Below are 17,233 nucleotides of genomic sequence, written 5' to 3'. Positions count from 1 at the left end.
CGTAGCAAAGCGGGACAGCGTCCTCCCTCGCGAGTCACACACGGAGTGGGGGGAGGGGAGTCCGTCACGTGTTTAACTAGCCCCTTACACCCTTCGATATGGACGACGTGCAGGCTTGCTCTTCCAAAACAAAACTCCCAGAAAGTGAACGCATTACTGTTAGCCACCTAGACGAGATCTATGCACTACTAGACTACTGCTTGCATGCTCATGCAGCGTCTTCCTCCGTGTCCAGCCTATCCGTGCGGAGCCACGCAGCTCCAGCTAACAGCAAAAGTGAACAGTATTTCAATGCAATACTCGCGCTCGCGCTCGCACTTGCAAAGAAAACGAAACCACCTACGTCATCACGTTACTGGTATCCACAGTGTCCCCGCCTATGACCCCTTGATAAGGTTTTAACATTGATCCGTTCTGCACAGCAGTAGAGCTCATCCGCCATGAGCGCTCCGTCCACGCTGCTCGTGCTCTCCCTCTCTAGTGCCTTTCGTATCTTCGTGCGCGTTCACGTGTCTCAAAGGTGCGGTCAGTATTTGTACCCGCTACGCATGCGCTTGCACACACTAAGAAAGGAAATGTCGTTTCTCCCAGCCCGCAGCAGTGCAACACAAAAACACCCAACATTTCCCAAAAACAACACCACCAAAAACGTACAAAAACAGAGAGAACAAAGAAAAAACAAAACACAAACACAAACAAACAGTGAACAAACAACACAGTCGGCCCAGTGCGACACAGTCAAAAGAAAAGACAGAAGTTGTGTGTCCAGAGAACAAACACCAGCCAGGAGGACTGTCGGAGCTGCATGGGCTAGCACTTAGCTTAGCCTGCCCCGCTTCCGTGTCCCGTCAGGCCGCCCTCGGTCTTTCCTACCTGGGCACAGCTCCAGGCCGGGGCCGCGGTCCCTCGGCCCAACGGATGAAGCAGACCAGGCTCCCCCAGCCGAGCCAACGCCAGACAGGGTCGACACACCTCCCCCGCACGCCACACCACGACGCAGACGCAGACAAAACCGCCGCAGGATCGACGCTGGGCGAGGCCGCGGCCAGACCGCCTCAGGGTTTCTCCTCGGGTACGGCTCCGGAAAGGGCCGTAAGCTTCCTCAGCCGATCCAACGACAACTCTCCCAGCCATTAAAAAACAAAAGAAACACACACACACACACACACATGAAGATGCAAACTTAGACGCAGACGTGGACAGAGAAGCTGCATGGTTGGCAATGGTGAGGCACTGGTGAGACACTGGGTGAGGCACTGGTGAGGCACTGGTGAGACACTGGTGAGGCACTGGTAAGGCACTGGTGAGGCACTGGTGAGGCACTGATGAGGCACTGGTGAGGTACTGCTGAGACACTGGTGAGGCACTGGGTGAGGCACTGGGTGAGGCACTGGTGAGGCACTGGTGAGACACTGGGTGAGGCACTGGTGAGGCACTGGTGAGACACTGGTGAGGCACTGGGTGAGGCACTGGTTAGGCCGCCACAGACACGAGTTGGAGCCGCCATCTCCCCCTCGTTACATCTTTCTTTATATGTTAGATAAGTATTGTTACAAATGAGACTAGTGGACTGGCAGTAAATCACAACAGTAGGGTGTGTGTACAAAACAGGATGTGATGGGAACAGTTGAAGGGGATTTTCGTGATCAGCAGCCCACAACGCATGAAACACAGCCGCAAGTGTCCAGGAAGCAACATCTTCGTCGTCCAGTGAAATGTTGGAGAACATTTCCTGGAAATATATTTCGCTGGGATGGCTTATGAGAAGCATACCTCAGTACCACATGAATAAAGATGAACTTATCCTGTTTAACACTAGTGTGCGCACATGCATCTGAAAACACATTTTAATATACTTCAAAAATATGATCAAGTTCACTTATTAACATATTTATCGTTCACTTTAATCCAGTGTACCTGCACTTATAGCTAGTGTGCTGGCTGCTGACCGTTCTGTTCTCGGGGTTAAAATAACACGGCTCTTCCCATCAAGGTGAGGTCGTGGTGTGACTGTATCTAAATGTGGCGTCTCCTTCGCTGCCTCCTGAGCCATTTGCATGCTTTAGTTTCAAAAAGGAGACAGACTCACATTAAAAAACAGACAAGAGAGGAGACACTTCAAATAGTGAAACTCCTTATTAATCACTGCTTGCCGTGGCATACTCCAGTTGAGTGGTTCAGCTCGTATTACAAACCTCTTCTGCACTTCATGGGCCTGATTACTTTTTAAATCAACAGCGGGGCAAATCTCATCACACTTTTATCAGGCAAACATTTCGAGTGACTTTAGAGTGGCTGCATGATGCAATAGCGTCATGTTTACCCATGCAGCTTTAAAGGATAAGTGTGACACCCCCATGCCTGTTCTGTTGTTCGGGGGAGCACCTTTATACAACTCTTTCTTGGCATCTCGATGGGGTCATCAAGAGGGTAGCGTGCACGTGTGACTGGTTAAGTAAGGCCCACAACACGGTAAATGTCCACGGCAGTAGATTCTGGTGTCCAACAACTACAGGTTAACACCTGGTTGAAATCTTTACACTTGAGAAATTCTAACTTTGTCGCCAGTCTCAGCTGTAGGCTGACGGCTTGGTGGCTCATCATACAATCGTGCTTGCAGTGGCAGTTCAGAAACCGAACTGCACCACAGCTTAAAGGCTTGTTGGCAGCCTGCAAAGCAATCCACGCTTGCTACTGTATCCACAGCAGAGCTAGTATGTCGTTACCTGCTTCCAGTTAGAGTTAAACAAGGCATGGCACTGACAAAATAGTCCAACATCGAACAAAGGAGTGAAGTCTGCACACTGAAATGCTCCCAAAAACTGACTTATTTGGCAACGTTTTGAAATCGACTCATCGAAACGTTGCCAAATAAATTAGTTTTTGGGAGCGTTTCAGTGTGCAGACCTTGCAATTTTTTTTGCCTTGCACCTTAATAATGTTTTCTGGATGTACGTATGCTTGGTTCCTCTTCTGAAGTTTTTCTGTTTGTTTTGTTTTGTTGTTTGTTTGTTTTTTTGTGCTGCACTCCTCTCAGAAGACTCCCTGTAAGTTCTTTTTTATTATATTAACTACAAGATGGCAACCAGCAACACTTTTGAATTCACCCATGAGAGAATTATCCTGAAATAATCTCTCTTTGAGGACCCGTCTACATCTCCTACTACCAAAAAAGGCTCCACGAGGCTCCATACTGCGCCACCGTGCCACTGGACTGCACGGTGGTGTGGTGGTTAGCGCAAGAAGGTCCTGAGTTCAAACCCCGGGGTTGGTTGTCCAACCCTGAGGGTCATCCCAGGTCCTTTCCGTGTGGAGTTTGCATGTCCTCCCTGTGTCTGCGTGGGTTTTCTCCGGGTGCTCCGGTTTCCCCCACCACCAAAGAGACATGCATGTTAGGGTTAATACTCCTGTCTGTGCCCTGACCGAGGCACGGCAAGGCCATCTGGAGTTAGTCCCCGGATACTGCACGGCGGCTGCCCACTGCTCCTAGCTACACAGCTAGCATGGGCATGATTTCCCTATGGGGATCATTAAAGTACTATATCAAAGTCAACTCAAAATAAAGCATCTGAAAGACCTGCACAGCAGAGAGACACGTGTTTGTTTATGCATGCAGTCACCCTGAGTGATCATTTGTGGCACTAGAGGATTCCACAGGGACCGAGAATCCAAAAAGCACCAACAGTCGGACTGAATTATTCAAATTTTTGTGAAAAATGGTGCGGAATTACAAACAAATGTTCTTTTGTTCTGATGGTTTTGATCATCCAGGAAATGACTGATCAACTGACAGCTGTCCGCAGTCAAATACAAGAGACCCTTGACAAGCTGGATAAAGTCTATACAATACAGATGTAAGGCTTTATTTTCTGAATGTGAACAAAATAAAGAAAAGCTTTAACTTTAAATTAAAGCCTTTAAAAAGAAAGGGTTCAAAAGAGATGCAGAGGTTTATTGGCTGGAGCAGATGTACGTGTGGGGTGGACATCCCAAACGAGGATGAAGCCGAAAAGGTGTCACCCAAGAAGACAATAGCGGTTTTTCCACATCTGTTGACACTGCCTTGGAGACGTATAGCACAGTATCTGCATCCTCTTTTTTAGAGGACCGCCACATCCCAGGCAAAAGACAACCGCCAACATGGGCCAAGCCACCTGAAAGAAGATGAGAAGCAGAAAGAGTAAGGAGCCATCACGGAACAAGATACTATGCAACCCGGAGCCGGAGCCCCAAAATGTTGTAAACTTCTCTAGTGAGCCTCTTCATCCAGCTGCTGCCTGGCCCTCAGTAAAGGTTTATCCTTTGCTCCCAGGATGCACGGTAATGAAATTATGCATATGTGGACTATCAGAAGTTCTTTAGGACTGCGCATAAATTATTTTTTTTGCCAATCATGGGTCTTCAGCAGCTCCTTCTAACAACGGATGTGGTGAGATCACTCCATCTCCCTGCAATCTGGAGACACCTAACACCCCCTTAGATCATCAGAGACTCACTACCAACTTCCGAGGTAAATCTACCTTTTCACCACCCAGAAACAGAAATGCCTCACTGGGTACTTATGGCTGTTTGGCCAACAGAGGAATTTTGAAAATCTTAAATAAAAAACGCGAACATGAAGTACATAACCACCTACCTAAAGAACAAAGAGGCTTTACATGAGTTACAGCATGACAAACATTGTGGCTAAACAAGCAGATAAGGGCGGTGCTGATGAAGACGTCAATCGACAACTTTTATGAGGAACTCAAATCTGACCCTACCAATACACTGAAAAGGGAAAGTCATGGCATCTTGTCCCGTCTTTGTGAAGCCGGATACATCACTAAAAAAAGAATCGCAACGTATGAAAGGTCATCATCCATTTACACCAGTGATTTACCATCCATCCATTAGCTAGACCGCTTATCCTGCTCTCAGGGTCGCGGGGATGCTGGAGCCTATCCCAGCAGTCATTGGGCAGCAGGCGGGGAGACACCCTGGACAGGCCCCCAGTCCCAGTGATTTACACTCTTTTTAAAATTCACAAGGACCATCAGAAACCTCCAGGAAGACCTATTACTGTCGGCATTGGTTGGCTATATGTATATTTTTTTTGCATCCCTCCTTTAATTTTGTTAAAGACTGTATAGACATGATTGAGATTTTAAAAGACTTCGAATTACAGCTGAAGATATCCTATAGGTTACCTTTGATGGTGAATCACCCACGGTATATGAACATAGCACATGATGGAGGCACTGTTGCCATGGACTTTAGTGGACCTCACTCTAACAGCACACATAGTGTTGCCTGTATTAAGGAATTAACCAAGCTTGTGCTGGCAAAACACTTTTTTATGTAGAAGGAGGACTTGTTTTCTGCAGATCCAAGGGACAGCGAAGGGAAGTACTATGGCACCTAATTTATTTGTGGGTCATTTTGAACACGAGGTCTGAGGAAGATCTGACTGATGGAATGGTTGTCAAATAAACTAGTTTTTGTGAGCAACTCAGTGTGCAGACCTTACTCCTTTGTTCTCGTTCTGCAGCTTTTGTCTTGCACCTGAATAACGTTTTCCGGTTGTACGCACTGTTTAAAGCTCATACTACAAATGCATTGTGGACTCAATTCTTCAGGGTTTAAAGGCTGCACATACAACAGTGACTAAGAATAGTACTCACTGTAAAACACATCAACAATTCAGTTTTAAGGCTGAGCTTCATCTTGGAAGGACAGATGAAATACCACATGGCAAGAAGTTGGAGATGGTATGTGAAAAATATGTTGTAAGGTTCTTTCGGGGTTAACCTCTACCTTTGTAGTGGAACACATACACTAGAAACACTTTCAGGTTTCAATCACAATTTAAGCATCAATTACAAGAGCTGCAGCTCACTGGTCAAGTCGTCATTTTTGGATTAAGATTATTGCTTCACATAAATTATCTGTGTCGTTAAAATCTAATAAAATGGTTGGTAAAATACGTAAATTATGTCTATAACGCCATCATGTGGGTATAACAGAGCACTGCAGTTCCATAAAAGCATTGGGGCCAGTTTACTGAGAGAACAAGACCACTGCATTGGAAACTATGTGTCACACCTTGCTGGAGCCAAGTGACCACTCATCTTCTGCCTTTAAAATAGCAAGTCATCAGTCTCTCTCCACTGCACTCCGCATATAGTCCCGCTGAATATTTAAAATATCTTAATCACCCTATTGCTGGAAAAAGACAATAATCCTAAATGACTTATCTTGGTCATCTATTAGAATTATGATTCTATGATAGATTATAGCAGTCATACTCACCACTCACCTACCTGGTTTTAGGGATGCATTTGGTTCACCTTTGTCCCACATCGTCTTTATTCCCATGATTCACACAGATCAGCACCAATGCAAAAGCCAAGGCACTTCTGAGACTTGCTCAAGCAGCAACGCCACAATATTTTAACAAGTGTCTGCCAAGTCCCACTGTGCATTGTGCGAATCAAAGACCCAATAATTACCTTCATCTTTTTTCTTCAATAATTACCTTCATCTTTTCTCGGGAAAATTCAATGACTTTAGATCACTTGGCTCGCTAGTTAATGTGAATCAATAGCAAACATAGCTTAAAACATAATACAATATACGATGGTAAAACACCAATATATTAGGTTATGGTTAAAATAATAGTCTTCACACTGTATTGCAGCAGTCCAGTAGAACTAATAACAGCAGAGAGCGAACAAGACAATGATTGACTGGATCGTTTCAGTGAAGTTTCTAGAAAAAGCTTTGATAAATTATAGACAATGATTTTTTCAAGCGCTCTAGTAAGAAACTCTAGTAAGAAACTCTGGTCTCAAATGGATCCAAATACACCATATGTATAAAAGCATTGGGAAACCTGGCCATTACACCCACAGTAGCTTTTATGACATCCCATTCTATATCCATAGGCATTAATATGGAGTTGGTCCCCCTCTGCAGTTATAACATCCCCAAACTCTTCTGGGAAGACTTTCCGCAAGATTTCGGAGTGTGCCTGTGGGAATTTTTGCCCATTCATCCAGAAGAGAATTTGTGAGGTCAGGCACTGATGTTGGACGAGAAGACCTGGCTCGCAATCTCCGTTCTCGTTCATCCCAAAGGTGTTCGAGCCAGTCAAGTTCTTCCACACCAAACTCACCCAACCATGTCTTAATGGACCTTGCTTTGTGCACTGGGGTACAGTCATGCTGGAACAGAAAAGGGCCCTCCCCAAACTGTTCCCACAAAGTTGGAAGCATAGAATTGTCCAAAATGTCTTGGTATGCTAAAGCATTAAGATTCCCTTCACTGGAACTAAGGGGTCTAGCCCAACCCCTGAAAAACAACCCCATACCATTATCCCTACTCCACCAAACTTTACAGTTGGCACAAGGCAGTCAGGCAGGTAACGTTCTCCTGGCATCCACCAAACCCAGACTGGTCCATCAGACTGCCAGACAGAGAAGTGTGATTTGTCACTCCACAGAACAAGTTTCCACTGCTCCAGAGTCCAGTGGCAGTGTGTTTTACACCACTCCATCCGACGCTTGGCATTGTGCTTGGTGATGTAAGGCTTGCATGCAGCTGCTCGGCCATGGAAACCCATTCCATGAAGCTCCCGGCGCACAGCTTTTGTGCTGATGATAATGCCAGAGGAAGTTTGTAACTCTGCAGTTATCGAGTCAACACAGCGTTGGCGACTTTTACGCACTACGCGCCTCAGCACTCATTGACCCCGCTGTGTGACTTTACGTGGTCTGTCACTTCGTGGCTGAGTTTCTGTTGTTCCTAAACGCTTCCACTTCTCAATAATACCACTTACAGTTGACTGTGGAATATTTAACAGGGAAGACATTTCACGAACTGACTTATTGCAAAGGTGGCATCCTATGACAGCACCACGCTGGAATTCACTGAGCTCTTCAGAACGACCCATTCTTTCACAAATGTTTGCAAATGCAGACTGCATGGCTAGCTGCTTGATTTTATACACCTGTGGCAATGGGTCTGAATGAAACACCTGGATTCAATGATTAAGAGGTGTGTCCCAATACTTTTGGATATATAGTGTACATCTGACCTGTGCAGGCACTGGAATGAGGAGTGTGAACTTTATAACATGATCTGGAGATGCCTAAAGTTAGGTAGGTATTGATCTTTCGTAATCAATATGCCTCTGATATCACATGTTTATTGATCCCATTAGAGACCAAGACATGTATTCTGAACTGGCTTATGGATTAAGTAGACTATAGAATAAACTTTGTCATTGTACATACATACAACGAAATTCATTCTCTGCATGTAACCCACTCTATTGTATAGGAGCAGTGGGCAGCTGCAGCACCCAGCACCAACTCGTTATTTCTTCCTATTGCCTTGCTCAGGGGCACAGACAGGAGTATTAACCCTAACATGCATGTCTTATTTGATGGTGGGGGTAAACCGTAGCACCTGGAGGCAACCCACGCAGACACGGGGACAACATGCAAACTCCACACAGAAAGGACCGTGGGCAGCCTGGGGTTTGAATCCAGGACCTTCTTGCTGTGAGGCAACAGTGCTGACAACTGGGCCACCGTGCCACCCTCATATCATATGTTGACAGACGACCAATGCAAAAGATGTGTGACAGCTTGAATGGAGTCTAAGTGTACTGTGGGAACAGGTGGTACACTCCACTTCAGACTTGTCAACATTCCTCTTGTGATATGTTGTGATATGATGTGATGTGACATATGTTGTGATATGATGTGCTGTGATATATGTTGCGATATGTTGTGATGTGTTGTGATATGATGTGATGTGACATATGTTGTGATATGATGTGCTGTGATATATATTGATATATTATAATGTGTTGCGATATGTTGATGTGCTGTGTTGTGATATGTGATATGTTGTGATGTGTTGTGATATGTTGTGATGTTGTAATGCGTCATCATATGTTGTGATGTGTAGTGATGTGTCTTGATATGTTGTGTTGTGATATGTGGTCCTTTAGAGGAAGTGATATGTAAGCTTTACCCTTGGATGTAATCAAATAAGGTTGAATCAGGTCATCTAGACAGAACGTTTATTGACAGATATGTTTCATCATCATCTAAGTGACCTGTTCAGTCTCACCTGACTGCAGGTGTCCCCACCCTTATAAACAAGACAGTACAATATTGTAGTTTATAAACATGCAGTACAATACTGTATTTATAAACAGTACTGTATTGTACCGTCTTGTTTATAAACAATACAGTACAATACTGTATTTATAAACACAGTATACTGTCTTGTTTATAAACAATACAGTGCAATACTGTATTTATAAACAGTATATTGTCTTGTTTATAAACAACACAGTATTGTATTCTTGTTTATAAACAATACAGTGCAATACTGTATTGTTTATAAACACAGTACAATACTGTACTGTTTATAAACAATACAGTACAATACTGTATTTATAAACACAGTACACTGTCTTGTTTATAAACAACACAGTACAATACTGTATTTATAAACACAGTATACTGTCTCGTTTATAAACAATACAGTACAATATTGTGTATATAAACAACAGTATTGTAGTCTTGTTTATGAACAAGACAGTACAATACTGTACTGTTTATAAACAATACAGTGCAATACTGTATTTATACACACAGTATACTGTCTTGTTTATAAACAATACAGTGCAATACTGTATTTATAAACACAGTATACTGTCTTGTTTATAAACAATACAGTACAATATTGTGTATACAAACACAGTATTGTAGTCTTGTTTATAAACAATACAGTACAATATTGTGTATATAAACACAGTATTGTAGTCTTGTTTATAAACAATACAGTGCAATACTGTACTGTTTATAAACAATACAGTGCAATACTGTATTTATACACAGTGTACTTTCTTGTTTATAAACAATACTGTACAATACTGTGATTATAAACAACATAGTATTGTAGTCTTGTTTATAAACAATACAGTACAGTACTGTACTGGGTGGTTAAATACTGGACTTGTAGTACGCTATACTCCCATGTAAACACACATAACCTGTATCTGTGTTGTGTGTGTGCATTTGATTGTGTGTATGTATGTGCTTGTTCATGTGTGTAATGTTCTGTAATCTTTGAAAAGCATAAAAGACAGTCTCAAAAAGAGGGATGTGGATTACAGTTAAAGTAAAAAAGGCAGTAACACAGGATTTACAATGAATGCATTAACATTTTATTGCTATATCTCAGTAACATGATGTGTGTGTGTGTGATCAGTGTAACATGCTGACATAGCCGCTAAGTAGCAGGGTTAAATGAGGCATAAAATATAGCATGTAAAATATAAACTGTAACTTGCCCAGTTTTGAAAATGCGAAGCATATCAATAAGACACATTCATATATATGTACGATCAAGGTGCAATATTAATTCAGAAATGACACGCATGTCATTTAAATAATCATCTGGAGATTGAAGGAAGAAGTGAGAACGACTGGTAATATATTGTGTTGTTGATACGGATGTTTCACAGACAAGCTGAACAATAAACAAATTCTGTGGCATTTCTTTAACAGAGTGCATCAGCCTCACATGCACTCGTCCAGTCATGGTGCCATCATGACACAGGTTTAATATAATGACACATATATCTGACATGACATATTTCTGACATAATGACACATAATCTGACATAATGATATATCTGACATAATCACACATATAGCTGACATAATGACACATATCTGACATAATGACACATACACCTGATATAATGACATATTTCTGACATAATGACACATATATCTGACATAATGACATATATATCTGACCTAATGACACATATATCTGATAGGACATATATCTGACATAATGACATATATTTCTGACATAATGACACATATATCTGACATGACACATACATCTGATATAATGACATATATATCTGACATAATGACACATATGTCTGACATAATGACATATCTGACATAATGACATATCTGACACAATGACACATATATCTGACATAATGACACATATATCTGACATAATGACACATATCTGCTATAATGACACATCTCTGACATAATGACACATATATCTGACATGATCTACCACAGTACATTTCAACCCAACGTAAACAGTGTGGAAATCTATAGCACAATATAAGTTTAATTTTTTCTAGAAACGATATATTGATTGCAAGTGTGAATATTCTGAGAATTGCTATCAATCGGAAACGGGTTATAATAATAACAACAACTGTATAGAAGAAAAGCTGTGAACATAGCAGACTTGCATCAAGACAGATGTGTGCTTCATATTGAAGTCAAAGTCACTGGTCAGAGGACAAACAGCCTTGTAATGCTTTGTTCAGCTTGTCATTACTGTGTTTCTGTACTGGTGGAAGGAGAGGACACCCCAACTCCACAAAACACCACACAACTCTACACAAGTCCACATAACTCCACATAGCTGCACACAACTCCACACAACTGCATGAACAGCTTCAGGCTTGTGGATGGGATGTATCAAGTGCCCCATCACCAATTTTGTCATTTCATGCACACACACACACACACGCACGCGCACGCACACACACACACACACACAACATTGCAGGTTGGGTTCCTGACATGACACTTTGGCAGGTTTGTGCGCAGTGCAACATTCAGTTGCTATTTGGTTTGCTTTGCATAGTACATAACTGCTGCTACACACGCCATAAACATAAGCAACATCTGTTAGAAATAAGCAACACGTTTCCTCGTGAAACCCTCAGGCACCGTCTCATGTTACAGCACAAATCACTTGTTAATCAGCAGAAACAAGGTGGGGGAAGTCACCTCTGGCTGGTGTGAGTAGAAATAAAAGAGAGTGAACTGAGACCCTGACAGCACCACCTCCTGACCTCATGTGTTCTCACACTTGATGGCTGTCTGAGTGAGCTTTAGGGCTTTACGGCAGGACCATCACAGGATCACACAGCTGACACCCTCTGGCTCTGGAGTGCTGAGAAACAGGGGATGAGGAAAATGTCTCCAACACAAACATGAACTCTCACAAATTAGCAATATTCTAACCTCATATTTGAAATGAGATTTTACCCCAAATGAGCTGACTTCTCCAAACCATATAAAATAAGAGAGACATGATAAGAGACATGCACATACTGTAGCCCTGGACCAGCCAGAGTTACGTCTTAATAATTACAGGATAACATTTACGAGACAAGGCCCCTGGGTTCCAAGGTCCTGCTCCATCATCCTGAAATACAGTGCAAGCCTTTCTCACCCAGCTTTCATTTTCACTCAGCTAAAACTGGCTACAAAGATAATAAGGTACCATGTTTTAGGGTTTAGCATAACCAACCTCTCCCCTGGCTGCAGTGCAGCATCAGGCCAGTTCATCCTCTTGGAATCTGGGTGACTTCTGCTCCCCGACGCAGCCTGGCTCCACCCACTGGTCTCATCATGTATCTGTAGAAATGGGCAATAGGACGTTCATCACAATGATGGAAAGCTGATGGAAGCTTTCTATAAAGAATGGTCTGAAGTTTAACTGCATACTCCTGTATTTTCTCTTCACTTTTAGGGTGTGAGGAGGTGTTGGGGTATTTAGACTGAGTGAGGGCACACATGTTTGGGAATTGGACAGAAAGTGAGTGAGTAGGTGCCAACTGGCTCACCATGTTGTGTGTCCTCTCAGGTGAGATGCAGGCCGCCGGTGTGTTGTGTGAGCTGTCTGTGGTTGAGCGGAGGGGTTTCCTGCACATTTCATCTCTCCTATGGACAACTGTGTTCTTCGACTGCAACTTTCTGTTCCAAGTGTATGAAGAAAACCACAAAGAGGGTTAACAAGACTACTGCTGTAAAATACTTCACAACTGGAAAATTATACTGTGTAGCACTCATTATGCCTTGTAGCTTGTCAGTCAAAAGGTGGTGAAATATTCATGGGCCAGCTGGTCATCAAGACAAACGTGCAAAATAAATAAATAAATAAATAAATAAATAAATAAATATTATATGTGTGTGTGTTCAGTCAGCAAGGAGGGACAACCTTGTGTTTTCTGCCTGAGTGGAACGTGTGTCCGCATTCTTGGCACAAAGTCAAACATGTTTTCTGTGGGTGTTGGACTCCGCCAAGGTTGTCCCTTGTCTCCGGTTCTGTTTGTGATATTCATGGACAGGATCTCAAGGCGCAGCCAAGGTCAGGAGTGTGTCCGTTTTGGGAACCTCAGAATTGCATCTCTGCTCTTAGCAGATGATGTGGTTTTGTTGGCTTCATCAGGACGCAGTCTCCAGCGCGCACTGGGGCGGTTTGCAGCTGAGTGTGAAATGGCCGGGATGAGAGTCAGCACCTCCAAGTCTGAGGCCATGGTTCTGTACCGGAAAATGGTGGATTGCTCCCTCCAAGTTGGGGATGAGTTGTTGCCTCAAGTGAAGGAGTTCAAGTATCTCGGGGTCTTGTTCACGAGTGAGGGTAGGATGGAGCGGGAGATGGACAGGCGGATTGGTGCAGCATCAGCAGTAATGTGGACGTTGTACCGGACCGTTGTGGTGAAGAGGGAGCTGAGCTGGAAGGCAAAGCTCTCAATTTACCAGTCAATCTTCCTTCCAACCCTCACCTATGGTCGTGACCGAAAGGGTGAGATCGTGGATACAAGAGGTTGAAATGAGTTTCCTCTGTAGGGTGTCTGGGCTCAGCCTTAGAGATAGGGTGAGGAGCTCGGACATCCGGAGGGAGCTCGGAGTAGAGCCGCTGCTCCTTCGCATCGAAAGGAGCCAGTTGAGGTGGTTCGGGCATCTGATTAGGATGCCTCCTGGGCGCCTTCCTTTGAACGTTTTCCAGGCATGTCCAACTGGGAGGAGACCCCGGGGTAGACCCAGAACTCGCTAGAGGGACTACATGTCCAATCTGGCCTGAGAACGCCTTGGGATCCCCCAGGAGGAGCTGGAGAGCGTTGCTGGGGAGAGGGACGTCTGGAGTGTCCTACTTAGCTTGCTGCCACTGCGACCCGACCCCGGAGAAGTGGCTTAAGATGAGATGAGATCCAATAGAAACAGACTAGAGTCTATGTACTTCATAGCCTTCCTTAAATAATTCAACATAAATGAATACACAAAATATACAGATTTCCTCGTGAAGGGCACACGCGCGCGCGCGCGCACACACACACACACACACACACACACACACACACACACACACACACACACACACACACACACACACACACACACACACACACACACACACACACACACACACACACACACACACACACACACACACAGCTCTCCCTGGCCATCAACCTTAATCTTAGTGCTGATGACCCTTGGTCCTCTTAGCCTCTCTTTCTTCAGGTCTCCACCACAGCTAATTACCATCTCTGGAGCTTTGAGTTCTAGTCAGACTACAGCCTTGATGCTGGATCTCCTGTGTGGTCTGAGGGCTTTGTGACAACCTCTCCCCTTCCACTTGCTGACAGTGATAAACTAATTATCCTGGCCAGGCATTGTGGTCAGGAGAAGAGTAGGCCTGGCTGGTTCTGATGCTCTGCCATTCTGACCTTGGCACCTTCTTCAGGGAGAAGGAGCCAGTCAGAGAAGAACTTCAGTTACTGACAGTATCATGCCAAGCTGAAGAGAGTTGTGTTTATCACTGCTGAGACAGGTTAACAACCAGCTGTGTTTATATTATGCAAGTCCAAGCAAAGACTGTGGAGAATTAAATCTGGAATAAACGGTGTACTGTACGCTTTGAGTGTTGCTAATTTTGAAATGCAGACTTTGGCATTGCCTAAAGTCCAAAATAAGGAATGGAAAAGATTAAATTGCATGTGGACTATCTTAAATAATTTTCTTAAAGGTACTTGTATAAGAATAAACACAGGTGATGTGAAGAAAAGTACAACAAAGTCCTTAGTTAGTTACTGCACCAAATCCTTTTAATGTAAACCTACATCATGAGCGTAAGAGGACATGTTAGACCAATCAGACTGCGTGGCTGAAACTAGTTGATACCATAAATGAGGTGTGTTCCTGTGTCATATGAACGTACCGAATAGCAGAGGTGAAGCTGCTGTACCAGTCGTTGATATCCTCTTGGTCACTGGACATCAGCAAGAGCTTGGCCTCAGGGAAGGTCAGCTGCAGAAAGAGAAGAGAGATAAATGAATGGGACTGCAGAGTTTAACTGCTGGCATCTTCCTTACAGCTTAGAAGTGCTTTCACACGTTTGTCAACCACACCAGTGTCACTGAAAAGCCAAGTTATTCGTCTCTCTCCTTCACTGTGTTGCTGCTGTGTTTTTCTTCAACTGCACAATAGCAACAGAGAGTGACTTTGTAAGTCATTTTTTAAAAATATCAGGAATAAGACGTATTACATGTGTAGCGTAAACACTACCTTAAAATGGACAATTTAGTTGGTATCTCTATCTCGAGTCAAAGGAATCTGCTTCAAGATACTGAAGATTTAAGCAAGCTTTAACACTTTAATCATAAGTTGTTACTGTGTATCTTACCAGCTCTGCCTTCTACATTCCCATCAGGAACTGGGGAATAGCAGGAGTGTTATGGCAGCAACATAATCAGGACACTAGAGGGCAGCCCAAATCAAGCTACAAAACATCCTTGTCAGCTTCCTGTGCCATTTCAGAGAGATTGTTTTATTAGCCACACGACCAAGGCCGGTGGAATTTGTTTTCGGTACAGCATGTTAAACTCTGCAGCACAATACATACATGCACAACAGCAGACCCTCCACATATTATCATGAACAATACAGTCACACAATATCAGAAACAAACATATTACGCACAACAATTAGGTGAATGGTGGTGTGCATGCCAGTGGTGTGTGAGGAAGGGACTATAGGGAGGAATTTAGAGTCCTGATGGCTAGGGGAAAAAACTGTTTGTGAAGCATTTAGTCTTAGTGGACAGTGACCTGTAGCGCCTCCCTGAGGGAAGGAGCTGGAAGAGGTGATTAGCAGGTTGTGAGGGGTCGGAAATTATCTTCTTTGTTCGCTTTACACTCCAGGAATTAGGAATCAGGACCACTTTATTTGTCATTTCACTTCATGCACTTGCGTACATGAAATGAAACAAAACGCCGTTTCCCCCAGCCCACAGCAGCACAACACAAAGACAGAAACACATCCAAAAACTACAAGAACACACTAACACATATATCAAAACTAAAAAAAAATCATTGTCCAGGAGAACGAACGCCAGCCAGGATGAATGTCGGAACCACCGGTCTGCATGGGCTAGCAGTTAGCTTAGCCCACCCCGCTTCCGCATCCTGTCAGACCACCCTTGGCGTTTCCTCCTCAGGCGCAGCTCCAGGCAGGGGCCGTGGTCCCCGGGCCCATCGGATGAAACAGACCAAGCTCTCCCAGCCAGACACCCTCAACACACCTTTCCGCACTCCTCACGACGACATCAAAAACACCACAGTCGACGCCAGGTGAGGCTGTCACCAGACCGCCCCTGGTGTTATCGGAATTGCCAGTCTGCATGGGCTAGCAGTTAGTTTAGCCTGCCCAACTCTCCCAGCCGATCCAGCGCCAGCTCTCCCAGCCATCAAATGAAGACAAAGCTTCGATGCAGACGTGGACAAAGACACTGCATGGACAGTACTGGGTGAGGCCACTGCAAACACGAATTCGCGCAGCCATCTTCACACACCGGAAGTCCGGTGAGTATGCAGAGATTCAATTGAGGGGAGTGGGTTGCCTATGATTTTGGATGCCTTACTGACAATCCGCTGCAGTTTTTCCGTGTTTGACTGTCTGTTCCGCTGTACCATACTGTAATAGAAGATGTTATGATGGACTTGATAATGGCTGAGTAAAACAGAACAAGCAATTAATGGTTGATCCGGTATTTTTTAAGCTGCCTAACAAAGTAAAATGTTGTTGAGCTTTTGCAATGACGTGTTCAGTGTTTAATTTTCCACTTCAGGTTATTGCTGATGTACGTTCCAAGGAATTTAAAAGTGTTGGTGGTGGTGATGGGGTCTTCGTTCATTTGTATAGGTGTTTTGAGTTCTTGCGTTTTGGCTGTATTAAGCAGAAGGTTGTTGTTTGCATACCAAGTGACAGCTTGGTCTACTTCAGTGCGGTACTGGGTTTCATCATTGTTGGAGATGAGACCTACAATGGTTGTGTTGTCTGCGTATTTCAATATTTTCACAGAGCTATCCGTGGATGTAAAGTGGTTAGTGCAA

The 17,233-nt window shown here is 43.9% G+C and overlaps 1 protein-coding gene across 1 annotated transcript in view; it reads right to left on the bottom strand.

Moving 5' to 3' along the window:
- Positions 1 to 11,966: 11,966 nt before the first annotated feature.
- arhgef39 (Rho guanine nucleotide exchange factor (GEF) 39) overlaps positions 11,967 to 17,233 on the bottom strand; it is a 136,446-nt gene continuing 131,179 nt past the window's right edge. The window contains exons 9-12 of the mRNA XM_056276732.1: positions 15,061 to 15,149; positions 12,683 to 12,812; positions 12,367 to 12,473; positions 11,967 to 12,006 (exon numbers count right to left, since the gene is read on the bottom strand). Coding sequence (XP_056132707.1) covers positions 11,967 to 12,006; positions 12,367 to 12,473; positions 12,683 to 12,812; positions 15,061 to 15,149 — 366 coding nt within the window. The remainder of the gene's footprint in view (positions 12,007 to 12,366; positions 12,474 to 12,682; positions 12,813 to 15,060; positions 15,150 to 17,233) is intronic.

This window comes from Lampris incognitus, chromosome 3 (genome assembly GCF_029633865.1).
Source record: "Lampris incognitus isolate fLamInc1 chromosome 3, fLamInc1.hap2, whole genome shotgun sequence".
Classification (NCBI taxonomy): Eukaryota; Metazoa; Chordata; class Actinopteri; order Lampriformes; family Lampridae; genus Lampris; species Lampris incognitus.
The sequence above is the reverse complement of the archived record's forward strand: the minus strand, read 5'-3'. Positions and strand labels throughout refer to the sequence as shown.